General features: G+C 40.0%; 1 protein-coding gene across 5 annotated transcripts in view; it reads right to left on the bottom strand.

Annotated features, from left to right (window-relative positions):
- Window positions 1-21,854, bottom strand: part of FNIP2 (folliculin interacting protein 2) — a 138,314-nt gene that overhangs the window by 43,711 nt on the left and 72,749 nt on the right. For 2 of the 5 annotated variants that reach the window (XM_025874383.2, XM_025874382.2), the window contains exons 6-8: window positions 21,266-21,366; window positions 21,001-21,090; window positions 19,378-19,449 (exon numbers count right to left, since the gene is read on the bottom strand). In XM_025874383.2, the coding sequence (XP_025730168.1) occupies window positions 19,378-19,449; window positions 21,001-21,090; window positions 21,266-21,366 (263 nt within the window). The remainder of the gene's footprint in view (window positions 1-19,377; window positions 19,450-21,000; window positions 21,091-21,265; window positions 21,367-21,854) is intronic. The other 3 variants (XM_025874385.2, XM_025874384.2, XM_073892435.1) reach the window with 2 other exon arrangements.

Raw genomic sequence — 21,854 nt, 5'->3', positions numbered from 1 at the left:
CCTACTGAAAGCTGGGCACTGTTTTCAGAAGCAAATCACTGGACAAAGGAAATTGATTTCAGCATACATAGTGTACTATGCTCATGGATATCCCTTGATAAGGCATTTCCCCATATGAAGTTTTACATTTTAATTTACACTTTTACAGGCAGATGTAAATAACCTGACTCCCAGACCTGATTTCTTAAATACTACAAGAGTTACTTGGCTTTAGTCAACACCCAATAAGCAAATACTGGAGTGTGTACAATGTGCCAGGCAACTGGGATGCAGTGGTGGATAAGACAGACACATATTTGCTGGCATGGAGCTTTAAGTCTACATGAATAGCAGTGAACTTGCCAGGCTACAAAATTAGATGCAAAATGGCTCAAGGTTCTTTCCACAACAGAAGTATATTGAGATGCTTTTCTTCTAATCTAGTCAATATCCATTAACAAATTTGTTTGCTATCTTTCTATCTTTGTATCCAGGACAGCTCCTTGGATAATTTATTAAAGTAATTAATAAATACTTAGTGAATGTATGGCACTTCTTCCCTAAATTATTGCCCAGATGTGGCTGGCCCCAACAGGTTGCCTTTGTTCTGACCTGGATTTGATTTTGGAGATTTACCAGTGGTGGGTAACTTTACTGAAAATTTTGAAGGGAGACAGAAGAGAGTTTTTCCTCAAAACCACACAAAATTACTTAATAAAAAATGCCAATTAGACATCTGTGCCCCACCCCCGAACTCTAAAAGTTCCCTATGAAGTACACAAGCGCTTCATTCCCCATTCCTAAATCTTCAAGGTCCCCTGTCTCTCTTCCTATCTTATGCTGATCCAATCAATTTCTTGGCAGGTGGAGGACAGCGCTGAGGGGTAGTAGTACTTGTATTATAAACATTTTGTTACCTGTCACAGAAGCAAGTTGGAAAGGACTCTGAGGGCCAAATTTATTCTGGAAATTCTATGTATTGCTGTATAATTCAGTTTAGTAAACTGAGTAAGAGCCCAGGCTCCCGATTCAAATCCTAGCTGGGCCACTCACCAGTTGTAATACCAACCTGTCAGCTTTCTCATCTCTAAAATGAGGGCAGTAAAGTATCACACCTCAGTATTTTTCATGAGAACTGCAATCTGCTAGTGAGTTGTGAATTATTTAGTGAACTGACACCAACATTTAAAAGAAAACAAGAGTATATTGCAATGCTAATATTAACTGATGAAACTTTTGTTATATGTAAAGATGTTACTGGATCATAATATAAAATGCAGTAGCATGAACTGCAGACAAAAGAAAAGTTTGAGAAGCACTGACCTATTTCATAAGGTTCCTGCGAGTATTAGACAAATCAATACACTTAGCCCAGTGCCCTACACAATAAATGCTGGCTATTTACTTCCTCTGATAATTCTCGGAACAGGAAAGCAAAGTAAGACATTTCAGAGTACTGAAAGGTTATTAGTTCTGATTAGTTAATCATGAAAACAACCTAGGACTTGTAATAGACACATGAAAGGGAAAGGAAAAAAATTAATAAAAAAAGGAGAAGATATTCCTTTTTTCATTACAAAATTCTGAATAAAAATATCACTAAGCTAAAGTGCTGGCTTAGGGCTACCCAGCATTTCCTTATCAAAAATATTTTAGTATTATTTAATACAATTTTTACATTAAAGTACTGTGTTACATAATTGTCAATCACATACTCTAGGAAGCAATACAGTTAGTAAGTCTCAAATGGAAGAACAACCTTAATTTGGGCCTCTAACTCATTGCCATTTTCATGAGAAGAGGGTGGATTCGGGTATCTGTTCTATTAACATTTAATGCATTTGATGGTTGGCTAGACTCTTCTGTCTCTTCTGCAGCTTGGACAGACACCAGGCTTCGTGTATTTGGAAACAATCCCACACAATAAAAAAATATATTAATGTGATGAGGCCCCTTATTTCCTCTCCAAGCTCATCTTACACTACCCTCCCCTTACTATATTCCAGCCTTCTATTTCTTATACACAGAGCTCCGAAGACTGTTTCCACTCTAGGTCTCTGTACTAGCTGTTCCCATGCCTAAAATGCTCTGTGCTCTGGTTACCACCAGCATTCCAGTCAGCTGAGAACTTCACCTTCTTGGAGAGGCCTTCCACGAGCATCTCTTATGTCTTATTTTCCTCAGTGATAAGTGCTTACCTACATTTTACTGTCTATGATCTGCTTCCTTTATTGAATATAAACTCCATGAGATCAGGGATCATGTCTATTTGATCACTGATCTATCCCCATATCCTACAAAAATGCCCAGTACGTAAGATGCTCAAGAGGTACTAATGCACAAAGAGTGAGCAAATGGTTATACGAAGATCAATGATGTCTGTCTCAACTGATAATTATGACAGAAAACAAAGCATTAGAGAAACAAATTTCTAGAGAGAATTCCAAGTCTGAATTTGTTGAAAGTTTCCTGTGGTCAAAGCTGTATACACAGCATTTGGATTTTCTCTTTTTCCTCCTACCTTCATTTTAAAAAATTCTGTTTTGTTTTGTGGTGGTGGTGGTGGATAGCAGTGGTGTAGCTCTGAACTTGAACACTTTTTCTGTTTGACACAGACGGTACTACATCCAAAAGGCAGGAATGATCTTTTTTACTGTAACACTGACAGGACTTCTCTTAAGAGTTTTCTGCTTACTTAAACACTTGAAAACTATAAGGTTCCTTAAAGTTTAGTAGTTGTATTTCTCAACAACAGAATAGAGGTATTTAAAAAGGTCAATTAATAGAGCTGTGATTATTGTCTGATAGGAAAATGCCATTTTTAATAAACCGAATACATTACTAGGCAAATAAAATTTTAGTTAGTACACTGTAGTTACCAAATCACAGAGTGATTTTAAGACTATAAAGGGTCTTCAAAAGCATCCCAGGAACTTCAAGTTTTAATAAAATTCCTATCAAGTCCCCAATGAAAAGACAAAGAAAATGTCCTCACCATCATGATTTCAACACACCTTAATTTTTTAAATTAAGACTTTATTTTTTAGAGTACTTTTAGGTTGACAGCAAAACTGAGTGGAAGGTACAGAGATTTCCCTCCATACGGCCCCTGCTCTCACATACACAAAGCCTCCCCTGGGATCAGCATCACTCACCAGAGGGTATATTTTACAACTGATGAACCTACACTGAAACATAATTATCACCCAGAGTCCATACTTCACCTTAGGGTTCACTCTCAGTGTTGTACTTTCTATGAGTTTAGACAAATGTACAATGACATGTACCCACTATCAATCAAAATAGTTTCAGCTCCCTAAAATCCTCTGGATTCCAACTATTCATCCCTCCTTGCCCCTGTCCCCAACTCCTGGTGACCACTGATCTTTTTACTGTTTTTGTAAGTTCTGCCTTTTCCAGAAAGTCATACACTTGAAATCATGCAGGATGTAGCCTTCTCAGATTGGCTTCTTTCACTCAGTAATATGCATTTAAGTTTCCTCCATATCTTTTCATGGTTTGATAGCTCATTAAGTTTTAGCACTGAATTATACTCCATTGAAAACACCTTAAATTAAATTCCTTACTTAGGACGTAAACTCTATCCCAGCCGTGGTGGTAAGCTCGCCCTCTACATTTATTTGTCAAGTTATTTAACCTTTCTATGCCTTTTAATCCATAATCTGTAATCTAAGACTGAACTGTCTACAAAGACTTTGGGGAAGTATAAAAACTCTCTTGGTTCTTTGCCCTTCCATATAAATAAGAGTTATTTTGTCTAGCTTCACAAGGGATTTTAACTGAAATTACACTGAATTTATATTTATTTGTGAAACTTCATCTCTTTCTCCATTCATTTACGTCTTATTTTTAAAATTTTTTCCTTTGAGACATAGTTTCTTCTGTTTTATTTTTTAACATTTTTTAATTTAAATGCAATTAACATATAATGTATTATTGATTTCAGAGGTAGAGGTGAGTGATGCATCAGTCTTATATAATACCCAGGGCTCATTACATCACATGCCCTCCTTAATGTCTATCACCTACTTACCCCATCACCCCAGCCACCCCCCCCATCCAGCAACCCTCAGGTTGTTTCCTATGATTAAGAGTCTCTTATGGTTTGTCTCCCTCTCCAGTTTCATCTTATTTCTTCCTCTCTTCCCCCATGATCCTCTGTTTTGTCTCTTAAATTCCACACAAGTGAGATCATATGGTAACTGTCTTTCTCTGATTGACTTACTTCGCTTAGCATAATACATTTAGGTCTTCTTTTTATTATTATTATGTTATGTTAATCGCCATACATTACATCATTAGTTTTTGATGCAGTGTTCCATGATTCATTGTTTGCGTATAACACCCAGTGATCCATGCAGAACATGCCCTCTTTAATACCCATCACCAGGCCGACCCCTCCCCCCACCTCCCTCCCCTCTAGAACCCTCAGTTTGTTTTTCAGAGTCCATCGTCTCTCCTGGTTCGTCTCCCCCTCCGATTTCCCCCCCTTCATTCTCCCCCGCCTTTTTTTTTTTTTTAAATATAATGTATTATTTGTTTCAGCAGTACAGATCTGTGATTCAATAGTCCTGCACAATTCACAGCGCTCACCATACCACATACCCTCCCCAATGTCTATCACCCAGCCACCCACCCCATCCCTCCCACCCCCCAAGACTCCAGCAACCCTCCGTTTGTTGCCTGAGATTAAGAATTCCTCATATCAGTGAGGTCATATGATACATGTCTTTCTCTGATTGACTTATTTCGCTCAGCATAACACTTTCCAGTTCCATCCACGTCACTGCAAATGGCAAGATTTCATTCCTTTTGATGGCTGCATAATATTCCATTGTGTGTGTGTGTGTGTGTGTGTGTGTGTATACACACACATATATATATACTACTTCTTTATCCATTCATCTGTCGATGGACATCTTGGCTCTTTCCACAGTTTGGCTATTGTGGACATTGCTGCTATAAACATTGGGATGCATGTACCCCTTCGGATCCCTACATTTGTATCCTTGGGGTAAATACCCAGTAGTGCAATGGCTGGATGGTATGGTAGCTCTATTTTCAACTTTTTGAGGAACCTCCATACTGTTTTCCAGAGTGGTTGCACCAGCTTGCATTCCCACCAACAGTGTAGGAGGGTTCCCCTTTCTCCACATCCCCGCCAACATCTGTCGTTTCCTGACTTGTTAATTTTAGCCATTCTGACTGGTGTGAAGTGAATCTCATTGAGGTTCTGATTTGGATTTCCCTGAGGCCGAGCGATGTGGAGCACTTTTTCATGTGTCTGTCGGCCATTTGGATGTCTTCTTTGGAAAAATGTCTGTTCATGTCTTCTGCCCATTTCTTGATTGGATTATTTGTTCTTTGGGTGTTGAGTTTAAGAAGTTCTTTATAAATTTTGTATACTAGCCCTTTCTCTGATAGGACATTTGCAAATATCTTCTCCCATTCTGTCAGTTGTCTTTTGGATTTGTTGACTGTTTCTTTTGCTGTGCAAAAGCTTTTTATCTTGATGAAGTCCTCATTTTTCCCCTTGCTTCCCTTGCCTTTGGTAATGTTTCTAGGAAGAAGTTGCTGCGGCTGAGGTCAAAGAGGTTGCTACCTGTGTTCTCCTTTAGGATTTTAATGGACTCCTGTCTCACATTTAGGTCTTTCAACCATGTTGAGTCTATTTTTGTGTGTGGTGTAAGGAAATGGCCCAGTTTCATTTCTCTGCATGTGGCTGTCCAATTTTCCCAACACCATTTGTTGAAGAGACTGTCTTCTTTCCATTGGACATTCTTTCCTGCTTTGTCAAAGATGAGTTGACCATAGAGTTGAGGGTCCATTTCTGGGCTCTCTATTCTGTTCCACTGATCTATGTGTCTGTTTTTGTGCCATTACCATACTGTCTTGATGATGACAGCTTTGTAATAGAGCTGGAAGTCCGTTATTGTGATGCCGCCAGCTTTGCTTTTCCTTTTCCACATTCCTCTGGCTATTCGGGGTCTTTTCTGGTTCCATACAAATTTTAGGATTATTTGTTCCATTTCTTTGAAAAAAGTGGATGGTATTTTGATGGGGATTGCACTGAATGTGCACATTGCTCTAGGTAGAACTGACATCTTCACAATATTTTTCTTCCAATCCATGAGCATGGAACGTTTTTCCATTTCTTTGTGTCTTCCCCAATTTCTTTCATGACTATTTCATAGTTTTCAAGAGTACAGATTCTTTGCCTCTTTGGTTTGATTTATTCCTAGGTATCTTATGGTTTTGGGTGCAATTGTAAATGGGATCGACTCCTTAATTTCTCTCTCTTCTGTCTTGTTGTTGGTGTATAGGAATGCCACTGATGTCTGTGCATTGATTTTATATCCTGCCACTTTACTGAATTCCTGTATGAGTTCTAGCAGTTTTGGGGTGGAGTCTTTTGGGTTTTCCACATAAAGTATCATATCACCTGTAAAGAGTGGGAGTTTGACTTCCTCTTTGCCAAATTGAATGCCTTTTCTTTCTTTTTGTTGTCTGATTGCTGTGGCTAGGACTTCTAGTACTATGTTGAATAGCAGTGGTGAGAGTGGACATCCCTGTAGTGTTCCTGACCTTAGGGGAAAAGCTCTGTTTTCCCCATTGAGAATGATATTTGCTGTGGGATATTCATAGATGGCTTTTATGATATTGAGGTATGTACCCTCTATCCCTATACTTTGAAGAGTTTTGATCAAGAAAGGATGCTGTACTTTGTCAAATGCTTTTTCTGCATCTATTGAGAGGGTCATACGGTTCTTGTTCTTTCTTTTATTAATGTATTGGATCACATTGATTGATTTGCGGATGTTGAACCAATCTTGCAGCCCAGGGATAAATCCCACTTGGTTGTGGTGAATAATCCTTTTAATGTACTGTTGGATCCTACTGGCTAGTATTTTGGTGAGAATTTTGGCATCCATGTTCCTCAAGGATATTGGTTTGTAATTCTCCTCTTTGATGGGGTCTTTGTCCGGTTTGGGGATCAAGGTAATGGTGGCCTCATAAAATGAGTTTGGAAGTTTTCCTTCCATTTCTATTTTTTGGAATAGTTTTAGAAGAATAGGTATTAATTCTTCTTTAAATGTTTGGTAGAATACCCCTGGGAACCCATCTGGACCTGGGCTTTTGTTTGTTGGGAGATTTTTGATGACTGCTTCAATTTCCTTAGTGGTTATGTCTGTTCAGGTTTTCTGTTTCTTCCTGGTTCAGTTTTGGTAGTTGATAAATCTCTAGGAATGCACCCATTTCTTCCAGATTATCTAATTTGCTGGCATAGAGTTGTTCATAATATGTTCTTATAATTGTTTGCATTTCTTTGGTGTTGGTTGTGATCTCTCCTCTTTCATTCATGATTTTGTTGATTTGGGTCATTTCTCTTTTCTTTTTCATAAGTCTGGCCAGGGGTTTATCAATCTTGTTAATTCTTTCAAAGAACCAGCTCCTAGTTTCGTTGATCTGTTACTGTTCTTTTGGTGTCTATTTCATTGATTTCTGCTCTGATCTTTATTATTTCTCTTCTCCTGCTGGGTTTAGGCTTTTTTTGCTGTTCTTTCTCCAGCTCCTTTAGGTGTAGGGTTAGGTTGTGTATTTGAGACATTTCTTGTTTCTTGAGAAAGGCTTGTATTGCTAAATATTTTCCTCTTAGGACTGCTTTTGCTGTATCCCAACAATTTTGAACAGTTGTGTTTTCATTTTCATTTGTTTCCATGAATTTTTTAAATTCTTCTTTAATTTCCTGGTTGACAGATTCATTCTTTAGTAGGATGCCCTTTAGCCTCCATGTATTTGAGTTCTTTCAGACTTTCCTCTTGTGATTGAGTTCTAGTTTCAAAGCGTTGTCCTCTGAAAATGTGCAGGGAATGATCCCAATCTTTTGGTACCGGTTGAGACCTGATTTGTGACCTAGGATGTGATCTATTCTGGAGAATGTTCCATGGGCACTAGAGAGGAATGTGTATTCTGTTGCACTGGGATGGAATGTTCTGAATATATCCGTGAAGTCCATTTGGTCCAGTGTGTCATTTAAAGTCTTTATTTCCTTGTTGATCTTTTGCTTAGATGATCTGTCCATTTCAGTGAGGGGGATGTTAAAGTCCCCCACTATTATTGTATTATTGTCGATGTGTGTCTTTGTTTTTGTTATTAATTGCCTTAAATAACTGGCTGCTCCCACGTTAGGGGCATAGATAATTACAATTGTTAGATCTTCTTGTTGAAGAGACTCTTTAAGTAAGATACAGTGTTCTTCCTCATCTCTTATTACAGTCTTTGGTTTAAAATCTAATTTGTCTAATACAAGGATTGCCACCCCAGCTTTCTTTTGGTGTCCATTAGCATGGTAAATGGTTTTCCACCCCCTCACTTTCAATCTGGGGTTGTCTTTGGGTTTAAAATGAGTCTCTTGCAGACACCTTATCGATAGGTCTTATTTTTTTTATGCAATCTGATAGCATGTGTCTTTTGATTGGGGCACTTAGCCCATTTACATTCAAGGTAATTATTGAAAGATATGAATTTAGTGCCATTGTATTGCCTATTAGGTGACTGTTAATGTATATTGTCTGTGTTCCTTTCTGGTCTATGTTACTTTTAGGCTCTCTCTTTGCTTAGAGGACTCCTTTCAATATTTCTTGTACGGCTGGTTTCGTGTTTGCAAATTCCTTTAGTTTTTGTTTGTCCTGGAAGCTTTTTATCTCTCCTTCTATTTTCAATGACAGCCTAGCTGGATATAGTATTCTTGGCTGCATATTTTTCCCGTTTAGTGCTCTGAATATATCATGCCAATCCTTTCTGGCCTGCCAGGTCTCTATGGATAGGTCTGTTGCCAATCTAATGTTTCTACCATTGTAGGTTATAGATCTCTCCTCCTGAGCTGCTTTCGGAATTTTCTCTTTGTCTCTGAGACTCGTAAGTTTTACTATTAGATGTCGGGGTGTTGACCTATTTTTATTGATTTTGAGAGGGGTTCTCTCAAAATTTTTTTGATGATTTTGATGCCTGTTTCCTTCCCCAAATTAGGGAAGTTCTCTGCTATAATTTGCTCCAATAAACCTTCTGCCCCCCTCTCTCTTCCTTCTTCTTCTGGGATCCCAATTATTCTAATGTTGTTTCATCTTGTGGTATCACTTATCTCTTGAATTCTGCCCTCGTGATCCAGTAGTTGTTTATCTCTCTTTTTCTCAGCTTCTTTATTCTCCATCATTTGGTCTTCTCTATCACTAATTCTCTCTTCTGCCTCATTTAGCCTAGCAGTTAGAGCCTCCATTTTTGATTGCACCTCATTAATAGCCTTTTTTATTTCAACTTGGTTAGACTTTAGTTCTTTTATTTCTCCAGAAAGAGTTTCTCTAATAACTTTCATGCTTTTTTCAAGCCCAGCTAGTAAAGATACTAGAATCATTATTCTGAACTCTAGTTCTGACATCTTACTAATGTCCGTATTGAGTAGGTCCCTGGCAGTCAGTACTGCCTCTTGTTCTTTTTGTTGAGGTCATTTTTTCCATCTTGTCATTTTGTCCAGAGAATAGATCAATGAGAGAACAAAATGCTAACAGGGTAACAACGTCCCCAGAAAAATATACACTAAACAAATCAGAAAAGACCTGAAACTGGCGGAAAAAAAAGGGAAAAAAAAAATAAAAAAAAAAAAAAAAAGGAAAAGATAAAGATAAAAACAAACAAAAACAAAACAAAACAAAAAAACAGAGTATGATCAAATGTGATCAGACTGGTGCATAGATCAGTACCACACACTGGATTTTGGGCGTATTTTGGTCTGTTAGAAGAAAGTGTCTCCCAAAATTTTAAAGAAAGAAAAACATATGTACAAAAATAAGGGTTAATACGATGAAGAAATGGAATATGACTGTAACGTTGAAAATTATAAGATTTTATAAAAGGAATTGATAGCAAGTTGGTTGAAAAAAGAAGAGGATTTAAAAAAAAAAAAGGGAGAGAATGTGATCAGGCAGGAGACCAGAACAAAGCCATACACTAGAGATTTAGGGTATATTTTGATCTGTTAGAAGAAACTGTATCCCAAAATTTTAAAGAGAGAACAACTTATATATATACTAAAAATAAGGGTAACTACTATGAAGGGATAGAATATGACTCTAAAAATGAAAAATAAAAAGTATTTTTTTTAAAAAAAGGGATTGATAAGATGTTGGTTGAAAAAGGAAAAAGAAAAATTAAAAAAAAAGTTAAAAAAAATTAACTTTGAAAGACTAGACAATCATGGTAAAAAAGGCATGAATTCTATGTGCAGTATTCCCCTAGTGCTGGAGTTCTGTTGTTCTCATTGATTGGTAAACTTGGTCTTGGTGGGCTGTTCTTGCTGATCTTCTGGGGGAGAGGCCTATTGCCGTGGTTCCCAAATGTCTTTGCCCTGCCCTTGCCGGGTCCAGGTTAAGTAATCTGCTTGGGTTTGCTCTCAGATTTTGTTCCCTGCAAGCTTTCCATACAGCTTTGGAGGATGAGAGTGAAAATGGCGGCCTCCCAATCTCCGCCCCGGAGGAGCCAAGAACTCGGGGCCCCGCTCCTCAGTGCGCTCCCAGAGAAAAGCAGTCAATCACTCCCGTCTCCCCGGTCTCCAGCTGCACTCCGTGCTCACCCGGCCTGTGACCGAACGTTTCTATCTCTGGCACCGGACTCCGTGTGGAGTCTCCAAACCCAGCAGATCCCTGGGGTGTGCTCCCGTGCTGCTCCTCCCGGGGGGAAGACAAGGGTCTCCCCAGATATGCCGCTTGTTGGGTTCCTGCTGTAGGACCAATGGCCCGACGGTGCCGTGGATCATGGTTTATGGCAACCCCAAGCTGAGAGCCCGCTCCTCAGCTCCGCCTCTGCAGCTAGCTTCCCTGCTCCGATACCCTGGAGCTCTGCTACACTCAGGCACCCCCAGTCTTTCTGTGACCCTGAGGGTCCTGAGACCACACTGTCCTGCAAGGGTTCTACCCCCTGCTTAGCCACTAGAGCGACGTCCCTCAGCAGAGCCCACTTCTAAAAGTTCCGATTTTGTGCTCCGCGGCTCTATCACTTGCCAGAAGCGGCCGACCGAGGCCCCCTCCCCCGCTATCCTCCCAAATATCGCCTCGGATTCACTTCTCTGCACGTCCTACCTCCCAGAAAGTGGTCCCTTTTCTGTTCAGAGAGTTGTTGCTATTTTTTTCTTTGTTCTCCTGTTGAGTTCGTAGGTGTTCAGAATGGTTTGATCCCTATCCAGCTGAATTCCTGGGACCAGACGAAATCCAGGTCTCCTACTCCTCTGCCATCTTGCTCCCAGTCCATTTAGGTCTTCTTTTAATCAAGTTTTTGAATCTTTCCATAACTGTATCACACATCTGTTTGGGTTTTTTTTAGAATTATTCCTAGATCCCTTTACAGTTTGGATTGCTATTTGCATTACTCTTTTATTCTACTTTTTCTTAAACAGGTAATAAGAATGCAAATGTAGAGAGGAAAAAACTAAAGCAAAAGTTAGCAAATTTCTGAAACTGAAGAAGATACATACCCATTCCAGAATACCAGAGGTCTGACTTGAAATATGAGAATTATAATGAAATGAAGAAATTGAGTTCTGTCCAAGCTACATTATAGACTACCAACTTCATATATAGAAGGCAAGGCAAAGCCCAAAGTAAAGATTTGACAGTAATGATACAACAAGACATTTTTAGATTGGGACAGTTTCTTACATAGACTGTGGAAAGAAGGATAAACCAAAAGTGCCAGTCCCTTGCCCCACACACCACAAAGGACAATACTGACACAAAAGGGATCAGATGCGCGCTCCACAATTTGTAGGAGACCCTGGTGCTGGGGAGCCAGCTGTAGACTACAGCTAAGCAGTCTTCTGTTCTGCACCTCGAGTCTCAGGTGGGCTGGGCAGAAAGCTCCAAATCTTATCTGCGCCCTGGAGGTGATGGGAAACTGTTTCATGACAACTTCCCAGGGGAGACAAAGAAGTGAGTGGGGGATGTCCCCCCAGCAGCTCCTTAGAGGCCTCCCATTCTCTTGTGTTCCCCAAGGAGCACAAGTTGTACTGCCAAGACTCAGATAAGCTGAGTTCAAGCCTTTGCCTATATGTGTACATGTAAGGTCAACAGGATGCCACGGCCAGACAGCAAACAAACAGTACCCTCCTGGACTCTTGCCCCTCTTTACAAAGCACTGCAGCAGTTAAGTCAATAAAGAATTCAGATACAAATGAGATGTCAGTTTGCATCATTCAATGGTGACCTGTGTTGCAATAAAGTGTGTGACTCCAGTTTTTCATGTTTAACTGCTGATACCTTTTCAGCTTCTCCCCTCAACCCCCTTCCCTTTCTGCCTCACATCTAGGCAAGGTGATAAGAAAGCCCAGGGGCTCTCTCCTTTGGAACCAGTGGGAAGTTCAGCCTTGTGTGGAAGCCCTCACCCTGGGCCTACCTCCTAACCACCATAAAAACCCCAAGATCATCTCCTTTCCCTGTCTCTCAAGTCATTTGCTGACCAGTTTGGGAAGCCCACCCTGCTCTCACCAGAAAGCATCATTATGTGAATGATAAATATTTTCATATGCTCTTGGCATGTGTGTTGTTGTCATCAGTCTTGACATGCAAACTGTATTTTGGGTGGGGTCCATTCTCTACCTGTATTGTGGCCAAAACACATGTCCTATCTGAATACTATGATGATGTGTATTCTTACGCTGAGGGTTCATTTTAAAACACCTGAGGGGCACCTGGGTGGCTCAGTCGTTAAGCATCTGCTTTCGGCTCAGGTCATGATCCCAGGGTCCTGGGATGGAGCCCTGTGTTGGGCTCCCTGCTCCGTGGGGGGCCTGCTTCTCCCTCTCCCACTCCTCCCTGCTTGTGTTCCCTCTCTCACTGTGTCTCTCTCTGTCAAATAAATAAGATTTAAAAAAAAATTAGAAAAACAAACAAACACCTGAATAAAGGGGTACCTGGGTGGCTCAGTCGGTTAAGCATCTGCCTCTAGCTCAGGTCATGATCCCAGGGTCCTGGGATGGAGTCCAGCATCATGAGGCTCCCTGCTCGGTGAGGAGTCTGCTTCTCCCTCTCTCTGTGCCCCTCCCCACTGCTTGTGCGCACTCACGCTCTCGCTCTCAAATAAATAAAATCTTAAAAAAATAAAACACTTGAAAAGTGTTTGAAAGTACATTATCAAAGTTTTTCTCATATTGATCTTCTGTTTATTCTACTACTTTTAAGAACAGAGGAAATGCAGTTGCTCAGTGAATGAGGAAATTATTTTTCTTGTCAATGATTCAAACATTTTGATGAGGAAGAGAATCGAAGCCTAAATTAAGGTGGTGAGATTAACAAAGCTCAGTGGCTCTGGTCTCAATTCTGGCCCTCCAAACCTTACTCTACTCATGTACCTGGACTTCCACATTCTAGCTTCTGCTCCAAACCATCTCTTTAGAGCCAGTTTCCTATTTCTTAATTACAATCCACTCTCTGGATTGGCCTCCTGCTTTCCTTATACTAGTTAATGCCATTAACCTCTGCTTGTTTACCTGAGTTAGAAACTGGAGAGTCACCCTTGGTTCCTCCTGCCTCCTCCACATCCTGTGGCCCCTTAGTCACCGAGTCTTGCCAATCCTACTTCCTAGCATAGCTGAAACCCATTCTTCCCTTCTCCCCTTCTCCCAAAACCTTAATCAAATAATTTTAACGGTGACCACTTAAAGAACAACCTCTTAAAAAATAGTTTTCTAGATTAACATATGCACAGAGCACCCAGTAAAAAATATCCAAAAGAGAATACAATGAAAATGCATTTTCCCTTCTTACATGTCCCAGTTTGTATCCCTTCCATAGACATTCTATGAATATACTTATCTTTATATGCAGAAAGAGAGCCTGTATATGCCTTTCTTTTGATGGTTTACTGGAACACACTGTGGATACACCTTTCTTTTTCCACTTAAAAATATATCTAAGAGAACTTTTCTATTTCAAGGCATGCTGAGCTGCCCCAAATCTTTTAACGACCACGTGGTATTCCTTTCCTGAAAAGTATATAATTTAACCAATACCTAGTGATGAACATTAAGGTTGCTTCCAATCTTTTTTAAACAACAACATCTCATCTTGTCTCCTTCTAGTCCTCATCCTCCAGAATAGTATTAGAAACATGGTTCTTGGGGCACCTGGGTGGCTCAGTCGGCTAAGCATCTGTCTCTGGCTCGGGTCATGATCCCAGGGTCCTGGGATCAAGCCCGCATTGGTGGCTCCCTGCTCAGTGGGGAGTCTGCTTCTTCCTCTCCCTCTGCCTGCCACTGCTCCCCCTGCGTGTGCTCTCTCTCTGTGTCAAGTAAATAAATAAAATCTTAAAAAAAAAAGAAAGAACAATGGTTTCCCAAACTTTTTATAGGAAAAAGCCTATGAATATGAATATTAAATTTTTAATAAAATGTATATATTTCTCACTTGACTTCCTTACTACATTCCAAAAATTCAGGAAACAAAGCAAATACCTTTAAGTAAACTGCTAGTCTTAAAAGGAAAAAAACACTGTAAGCTTATTATTTACTCTGTTCCTTTACTGAAGGAGCTTCTTTAAAAAACAGTGTAACTAGTTAAGGCAGTAAAGAACTTACTCTTTTTTAAAAAAAATATTTATCAGACAGAGAGAGAGAGCACAAGCAAGTGGAGGGAGGGGCAGAGGGAGAGGGAGAGAATCTCCAGCCGACTCCCTATGGCACCTGACGTGGGGCTCCATCTCTCGACCCATGAGATCATAACCTGAGCTGAAATCATGAGTCGGATGCCTAACTGACTGAGTCACCCAGGTGTCCCCCTTTTTTTTTTTTCAATAAGTTAGATATTCTTGCTATTGCTTTATTTCTTATTCTCTCTGTGTGTTACAAGCTTGTAAAGAGGCACTGGAGTACTTAATATGAAGAGGAAAACACATTAAGACATAGGTCAGAATTAAGCTTTGATTTCCTCTCTGTTATTACAAAAACTACTGGGTAACTTAGAAAAAAAAAGTTGCATATTTTTCAAAGATGCTATTCCAAAAAACGGAAGAGGAAAAAAAAATCAATGGACTATTTTTCAAAAAATTTTATGCTAATCAGATACTCATTTTATACTAGCTACAAACACACACACACACACAAACACACACACACAGTGGTGGGAAGCCTCAAAAGTTTGGGAAAACTATATTGAAAAAAAGTTGAGAAATGAGAAAAAAACCTAAGTCCCTTCATCCCCTGCTAACTCAGAAAGCGTCACAGTTAATTTATTTTAGCAATGGATACACTGGTCCAGCTTTTTCTGGAGCACAGTTGGTGAAGCACCACATGGATCTCAAAAATAGAGCCAATTATGTTACATCCCTTAGCTGCCCCTGCTAGTAAGATTAAATCCAAACTCCTTATCATGGGACTGGTGCCATTCAAAATTAGCCTTTCATAACCAGTCTTACCTGCTGACATTCCCAACCCCGCGTCCCAGTCCTGCCATCATTCAAACATCCTAACAGTATACTCTCAAGGATCTACACCCTTGCACAAACTATTTTCAGAAATGCTCTTTTCCTAAATGCTGGTGCAGTTCTTTTCTACCTTCAAGGTGTCACTCAAATATTACCTCTTCTATGAGGCCATCACCCTGAATTCCCAGGCAAAGTGACTTACTGTTCCTCTTTGTTCCCACAGTATCTTATGAGGTAGTACTTATCACATTGGATTTTAACTCTTGGTTTACACGAACTCTTCCTGAGGGCAGGTGCTCTACTCTACTCTTCTTCAAAAACACCCAAATTCTGGTAGAGTCTGACAACACAGGGGGGGCTAAAAACTGCTATTCAATAAATAAATGTGGCTTGATGACTGGCTAGTTAGGAATCAGTGCTACCCTTCTAATTCCTTCCCTTAATTTCTGCTATGCTTCTAACTCCTTCCCTTAATTTCAACTGTATCAAAATTGGTCTTACTATGGAAACCACCAAAATAATTCTGTTTTCTAACAACAGGGTAGACACCTTTGGAAATTCAAAACCCTATGGCTCTTTGTATTTCCAGAGCATACTCTGCACAGAACAAGTTTGCTGCTGAACATGAAATAAGCTTCTACACCCATTCCCTCAAGTTTTCCAGCAGAAAGGGATGCCTAAGCTTCAAGGCACTGGTGAGATAGGACAAAGAACCTCAGGTTTCTTTTGGATGGGGAACTGTAAACTCTCCTTTAAAATTCCTTTTTATCCTGGAACAAGTTTTTCTGTATAAACAATGATTTAAAAACAAACAAAAAGCTTTTCTCAAGTTACTTCTCTACTGGACTATGGCGGGGGGGGGGTGGCGGGGGAGAAGAACCATAAATTCTTCTTCAGACCTGACTTGTAATAATCAGAATTCTGGGCAGTATTCATGAAGCCTTTGCAAGGTGAAATGGTATAAACACTAATTTCAGAGACTCTACTGGACTGGCACATATAGCTACAAAAATTCCCCCATCTCAAAAGGTGCTGACCTCGGGATGCCTGGGTGGCACAGTCGGTTAAGCATCTGACTCTAGATTTCAGCTCAGGTCATGATCTCAGGATCGTGAGATCAAGCCCTGCATTAGGCTCTGTGATCAGCACGGAGTCTGCTTAAGACTCCCTCTCCCTCTCCCTCTGCCCCTCCCCTCCATGCTCTCTCTCTAATCATCTTTTTAAAAAATGGTGCTGACCTAAGTAACTTTGGAAATGAGTAGACATCTTTAAGACTAAAGGTAAAAGGAACTGAACAGAAGCACTATACTCTAGTCAATGAAGTTGTTTCCTTCCCGGGTACAGGTTAACTATTCAGACACTGATAAACATGCACACTGAAATGAAACAATTAAGTGGATGGCAGACAGTGAGAGGCAGGTTTCTCACTGCTGGAGTAGGGAGTTTCATATAAGCAAGGGAAGGAAGGTAGAATGATCCATGTGGTAATGGCTTATGGATAATGGAGATATCAGTATAAACTAATGTTTGAGCTAACATATACACATATGTTACACATAGCAATATTACTATATATGTATAGAGTTAGCATAAATTGTTGCTTGTCAGCTGACAGGGCCTGTAAGAAAATGACATTCCAGTAGCAACGAGCACCTCTAATGTCTAGATCTTGAATCTAATACCATTCTCCAATGAAAGAACAGGGCTCTGTGAAGCAATGGCTGATTCTACGACTGGAGTAGGAGATGTATAAGACAATGTACAAGTCTGGAGTATCTTACAGCGTCAGAAAGTAAGGAAGTATTAAACACACATACATCCATACCCATGCTGATAAGGTATGTTAAAGAAACAGAGAAGCCAGTGAAAAAGCTCCATAGCTTCCATGGCCAAAGCTGGAGCAACTTCAGCAGTACTGACTGACTGAATCAATGAATGAACAGATGAGGGGAAAGAGATGAATCAACCCCCATGGAAGCATTCCAGATAGTTTATGTAGATACAGATACTCTGCTTCAAGGAAGGTGAGCAGAACTCTCCACTCCTTAGGTGTGGACTATGCATAGTGACTTCCTAACTAAGTTATAGTAAAGGGGAAATAAAGAGTAATTTTACAGTGGAGAAACCTGACAAACACATGTACCCTGATATGATGTGATGGAAACAGCACTTTACCTCTGGGATCTTTCTTCGAAAAACCCATAACCCTAGTAATCATGTGAAAAATATCAAACAAATTTGAATAGGGGGCATTCTACAAAATACCTGGGCACTATTCCTCAAAACTGTCAAGTTTATTTTTGATAACAAAAATAAAGAAGTCTGAGAAAATCGAAAGGAGCCCTGAAGGGACATGATAACTAAATATAATACGGTCCTGGAACAGGAAAAAAAAAGACATTAGACAAAAACCAAGGAAATAAATAAGACTATGGACTTCAGGTAATAATAATACATCAATATTGATTTGTGAACTATAACAAATGCACCCTAATATAAGATGCTAGTAATAGGGCAAACTGTGTGCACGTTATATGGGAATTCTCTGTACTCATCTCGATTTTTCTGTAAATCTCAAACTGTTCTAAAAAAAAATCAATTTTAAAAAATTTACCCCATCTCTCAACTCTTTAGACACTAAGTAGAAAATTAGAGAAAAAAGGAATACGCATGTTTTTAATTTCTCTACATCTTCTGCTAATTCAGTTCAAACACCTGGAGTCCGTATTCTGTTTCAGGATGAGGACCTTGGTCCCTGCAATGTTAACGTGGGTATAAAAAGAGATCTTAGAGAATTAACCATAGTAGGAACATAACGAGGATTTTATCAACAAACTGCTGAACCCCACCAGGGGTGAAGAGCTCACACTGGTCTTTACATGGACTTGGTGATTTTAGAACAGCGCCCAGATGGGAGCGGAAGGCACGTGAATGTGAACACATCTACCAGGAGAACGAGGGGAGCCAAATGCCTGGCAGGAGCACTTGCAGCCCCTCTCTATCTCTGTCCCGTTTCTCCTGATAAGAGACCTGGGAGACTCAAAGTAAAGACTGCTGGGAATAGAAGCCAAACTATCAAAGAAAGCTAGTGCTCTCTCAGTCTTGTAATTCACACTGGTATCAGTCCCCCCCTGCCCCCCACCCCCGCCGGGAAGAAAGGCATCTGAGGCCTGGATCCCATCCCCCACATGCAAGCACTGACCGGCTGGCTCATTCGGTGACGGTGCTGTGTATCATAGGTAAAACCAGCAGGGTGCCCTTGGCCTTCAGCGGAAGGCAGAAGTGGTGTGTATGACCTGTGTTCATCAGGCTAAACCCAAACATCTCCAAGGCCTCCGGTTCCAGATCAATGGTTCCCTACCCTTCTACAGCACAGAATCTACCAGATCTAAACCACAAATCAAAACTCAGAGCAGAATCCTATAGAAAAGCAGAAACCGAGAGATCTTAAAAGCAGCATTAGAAAAGCTGAACGCTTGAAGGAATGCGAGAAAGGGCTATCTGAGATAAAATCTAGATCATCAGCCTGACTCTAGGGCAGGAGGGAGGGTGACTGGCAGGCCCTCCCCCAGTCAGGGATAGACTTACTGCCACAGACACCCTTCTTCCTCTGATTTTACATTCAATATTCAGCAGGCAAATTCCCAGCAAAATGGGATCAAGAAGCTTCCCTTTAAAAAGAAATTTCTCGAAGGACAAGAGTCTCCTTCCTGAGTTTGGTTTAGAAAAAAACAAGTCCATTTTGCACAACCACTCCTAGATGCTGTACACCCAAGCCCTAGATCTTCAGATGCATGAGACCATCTTAGAATGTCGGGGAGGAAGAAAGCCCCGTCTGTTTTCCGACCTACTCCCCCATCATGGATGAGAGTTCACTCTACCAGCTAAACCAATAAAAGGAAGTACAAATACCTGATCTGGCAATGCCGCTGTCCCGGTCTTCATTCTGTCCTCTGCTCGGCATGTCAACTGGAGTGCTATGTGCTGAGAGAAAGGCAAAAGGTAACCCTGTTATTGAAATGCCCAAAGAACTAGTTGTTCAAAAACGACTGTAGTCACTTTTACATTTCAAGGTAGGCTAGCGCTATTGATGACTGGCCTATGTTTATAGAAAGATTAACCAGGAAGCAAAATTAAATACGTAGAAAACGAGTGAAAAGAAGATAGACTCAAGTAACTACCTGTCTTTATCCTATGTAACATAAACACCCTTTGGATTGATGCTTATTTCTAAAACCAACTGCCATAATAAACTATTCATGCAGTTGACACAATGAACAAACATTCTCAGGCAGATACTTTCGGCCCCTTTCCTTATTAGTAATGTCATATTTAAATAGCACTGTATTTTCAAAATGTTTTATCATCAGTTTCATTAGTAACTCTAGGCAACTTTGGGGAACAGAAATACTTGAATACCGTTTCGTAGGTTTAAAAAATATTTCTCTATTTATAACCCATTCTCTTGGTAGAGAAAAAAAAAACACCACATATTCATTTTCAAATATTTCTTCCTCCACTTCTTTTCCATATACACCCAGTATTATTGTAGTTACTGAGGAAAACTCATATCCTGGCATGAATTTTAGAAAACACAAGTATTATACACTTCTAGGAATGCTTCAGACTCATCTAAACTGTATACTTATTGAGCTGCAGGGTAGATGGCACGTTGCTATAGTAAGTTTTACAATGTACAAGAAGCCCAGTGCCCTGCCTGATTATTATACTTGCCAGCTATTTTTGAAGCATGTTTATTTTCACAATTTTAAAGAGAGCATATAAACATCTTATCCTCACTCTAAGTAGGTGGGAGGGTGTCAGTTTCTTGGTGCTTAGCATATTTCCAGCTACAAAGAACAGAATGAAGAATACCATTTGCCATAAACATAACCTTTAATGTTAGTAGTGAAGATTCCCCACACTTGTTAATCATGCCAGACTACAACAGACATTCAACAGCTTTAGCTAGCAAGGCCAGTTAGATCTCAGAATTTACCTACCCAGAGAGACTGAGATGATTATACCTGTAAAGAACCTAGAAACTATGTTTAAACTACTTAAATGCTAGAGAGAGAGAGAGAGAGAGAGAGAGAGGGATGAGGAAGAAAAGAGAGAGAGAGGTAGGTCCTCCATGCTCTTATTAGAGTGACTTTTGAAGAAAACTCTGTGCAGGTAAGGACGCAGGTGAACAAATGGATAAAGATATATACCACGAGAAAGGGAAACAGCCATTCAGAGCAGCAGAAGAGGCCCAGGAAAATCAGAAAATATAATCCTCTTAGAAACACTAAGGGCTCATTTCAGATCAAAATCAGCTTACACTGGGGTATTAGCAAAGACATTTACAATAGAGGTTCTTTGGTGGAATTTTCAAAACACCATGAACTTGGCTGCATTTGAAACTAATAATCTCAAGAGCCCCTTGGATTTCTTAGAGAGACACCAAAAAGGATTTTTTTTCCCTAAGAACCTGCACAGGACTTATTATTAATGTATGTGTGGGTCACACTGTACTCAGCATTCCACACAAACCTGCAAAGAAAGAAGCACTCCGGGTGAGCCGGAGAGGTCCTCCTTCAGCTACGCCCTGTAGCAGTTTGCTGCCGCATGCTTGCAGCGGACCTAGAGACAGGGGCACACACAGGAGGGCAAACGAAGTACACACACAAAAATAAACATGGATTAAAGATGATGCAAAAAAAAAACAGAACAGCACAACAAACTCAAATAAAGCAAAACACACACCCACAATAGTGGTATTGGGAAAGAAAGAGCCCAGTTACATGGAGGATTTTACCTAGGTTACTCCCAGTACGACAAGGACCCAAATTATTCTGATTTGTGTTCAGTTTTCCCAAATTAGGATCCTGGTGGATGTATTCAAAGCTGTCTTGCAAGCTAAATCCGGAGAGGGGAAGGAAGGGAGAAAGAGAAGAGGGGGAAAAAAAAAATCAAGAGACAAATAAAGCTGTTTTCTAACAAACTCTCAAACATAGACAACTTACCAGCTGCCCAGACTGTTCTTTATAAATGAATAAAGTCTTACATGTAGCAAAGGAAACCAAATTTCAGGGGAATTTGTTGGAGGAAAAGACAAGAAAAGCTTTTTGGAGGCAGTCCAACCTATAAAACTAAACAATGCTTTCCTAACAGTTTCACGTTATAAAATGGGGCGTTAAACTCTAACCAGTTTTGATTTGGTGACAGACAGCTAGGATACTGCTATTCATTTTTAAATTGTGCTTCAGTAACTGATACCCAAGATGTTGCCATTCATTTCAAGGGTAATTTCACATAAACCTGCAAAATGAAATTCATCTGAATTCTTAGTTAACATCTACAAGCAATTTGGCAACTCTTTTCAGCAGGATGATAGAATAGAAATT

The sequence above is a fragment of the Callorhinus ursinus genome, unplaced genomic scaffold, assembly GCF_003265705.2.
Source record: "Callorhinus ursinus isolate GAN/ISIS: 27379988/994484 unplaced genomic scaffold, GSC_fseal_2.0 scaffold4, whole genome shotgun sequence".
Taxonomy (NCBI): Eukaryota; Metazoa; Chordata; class Mammalia; order Carnivora; family Otariidae; genus Callorhinus; species Callorhinus ursinus.
This window is presented reverse-complemented; position numbering and strand designations above follow the sequence as displayed.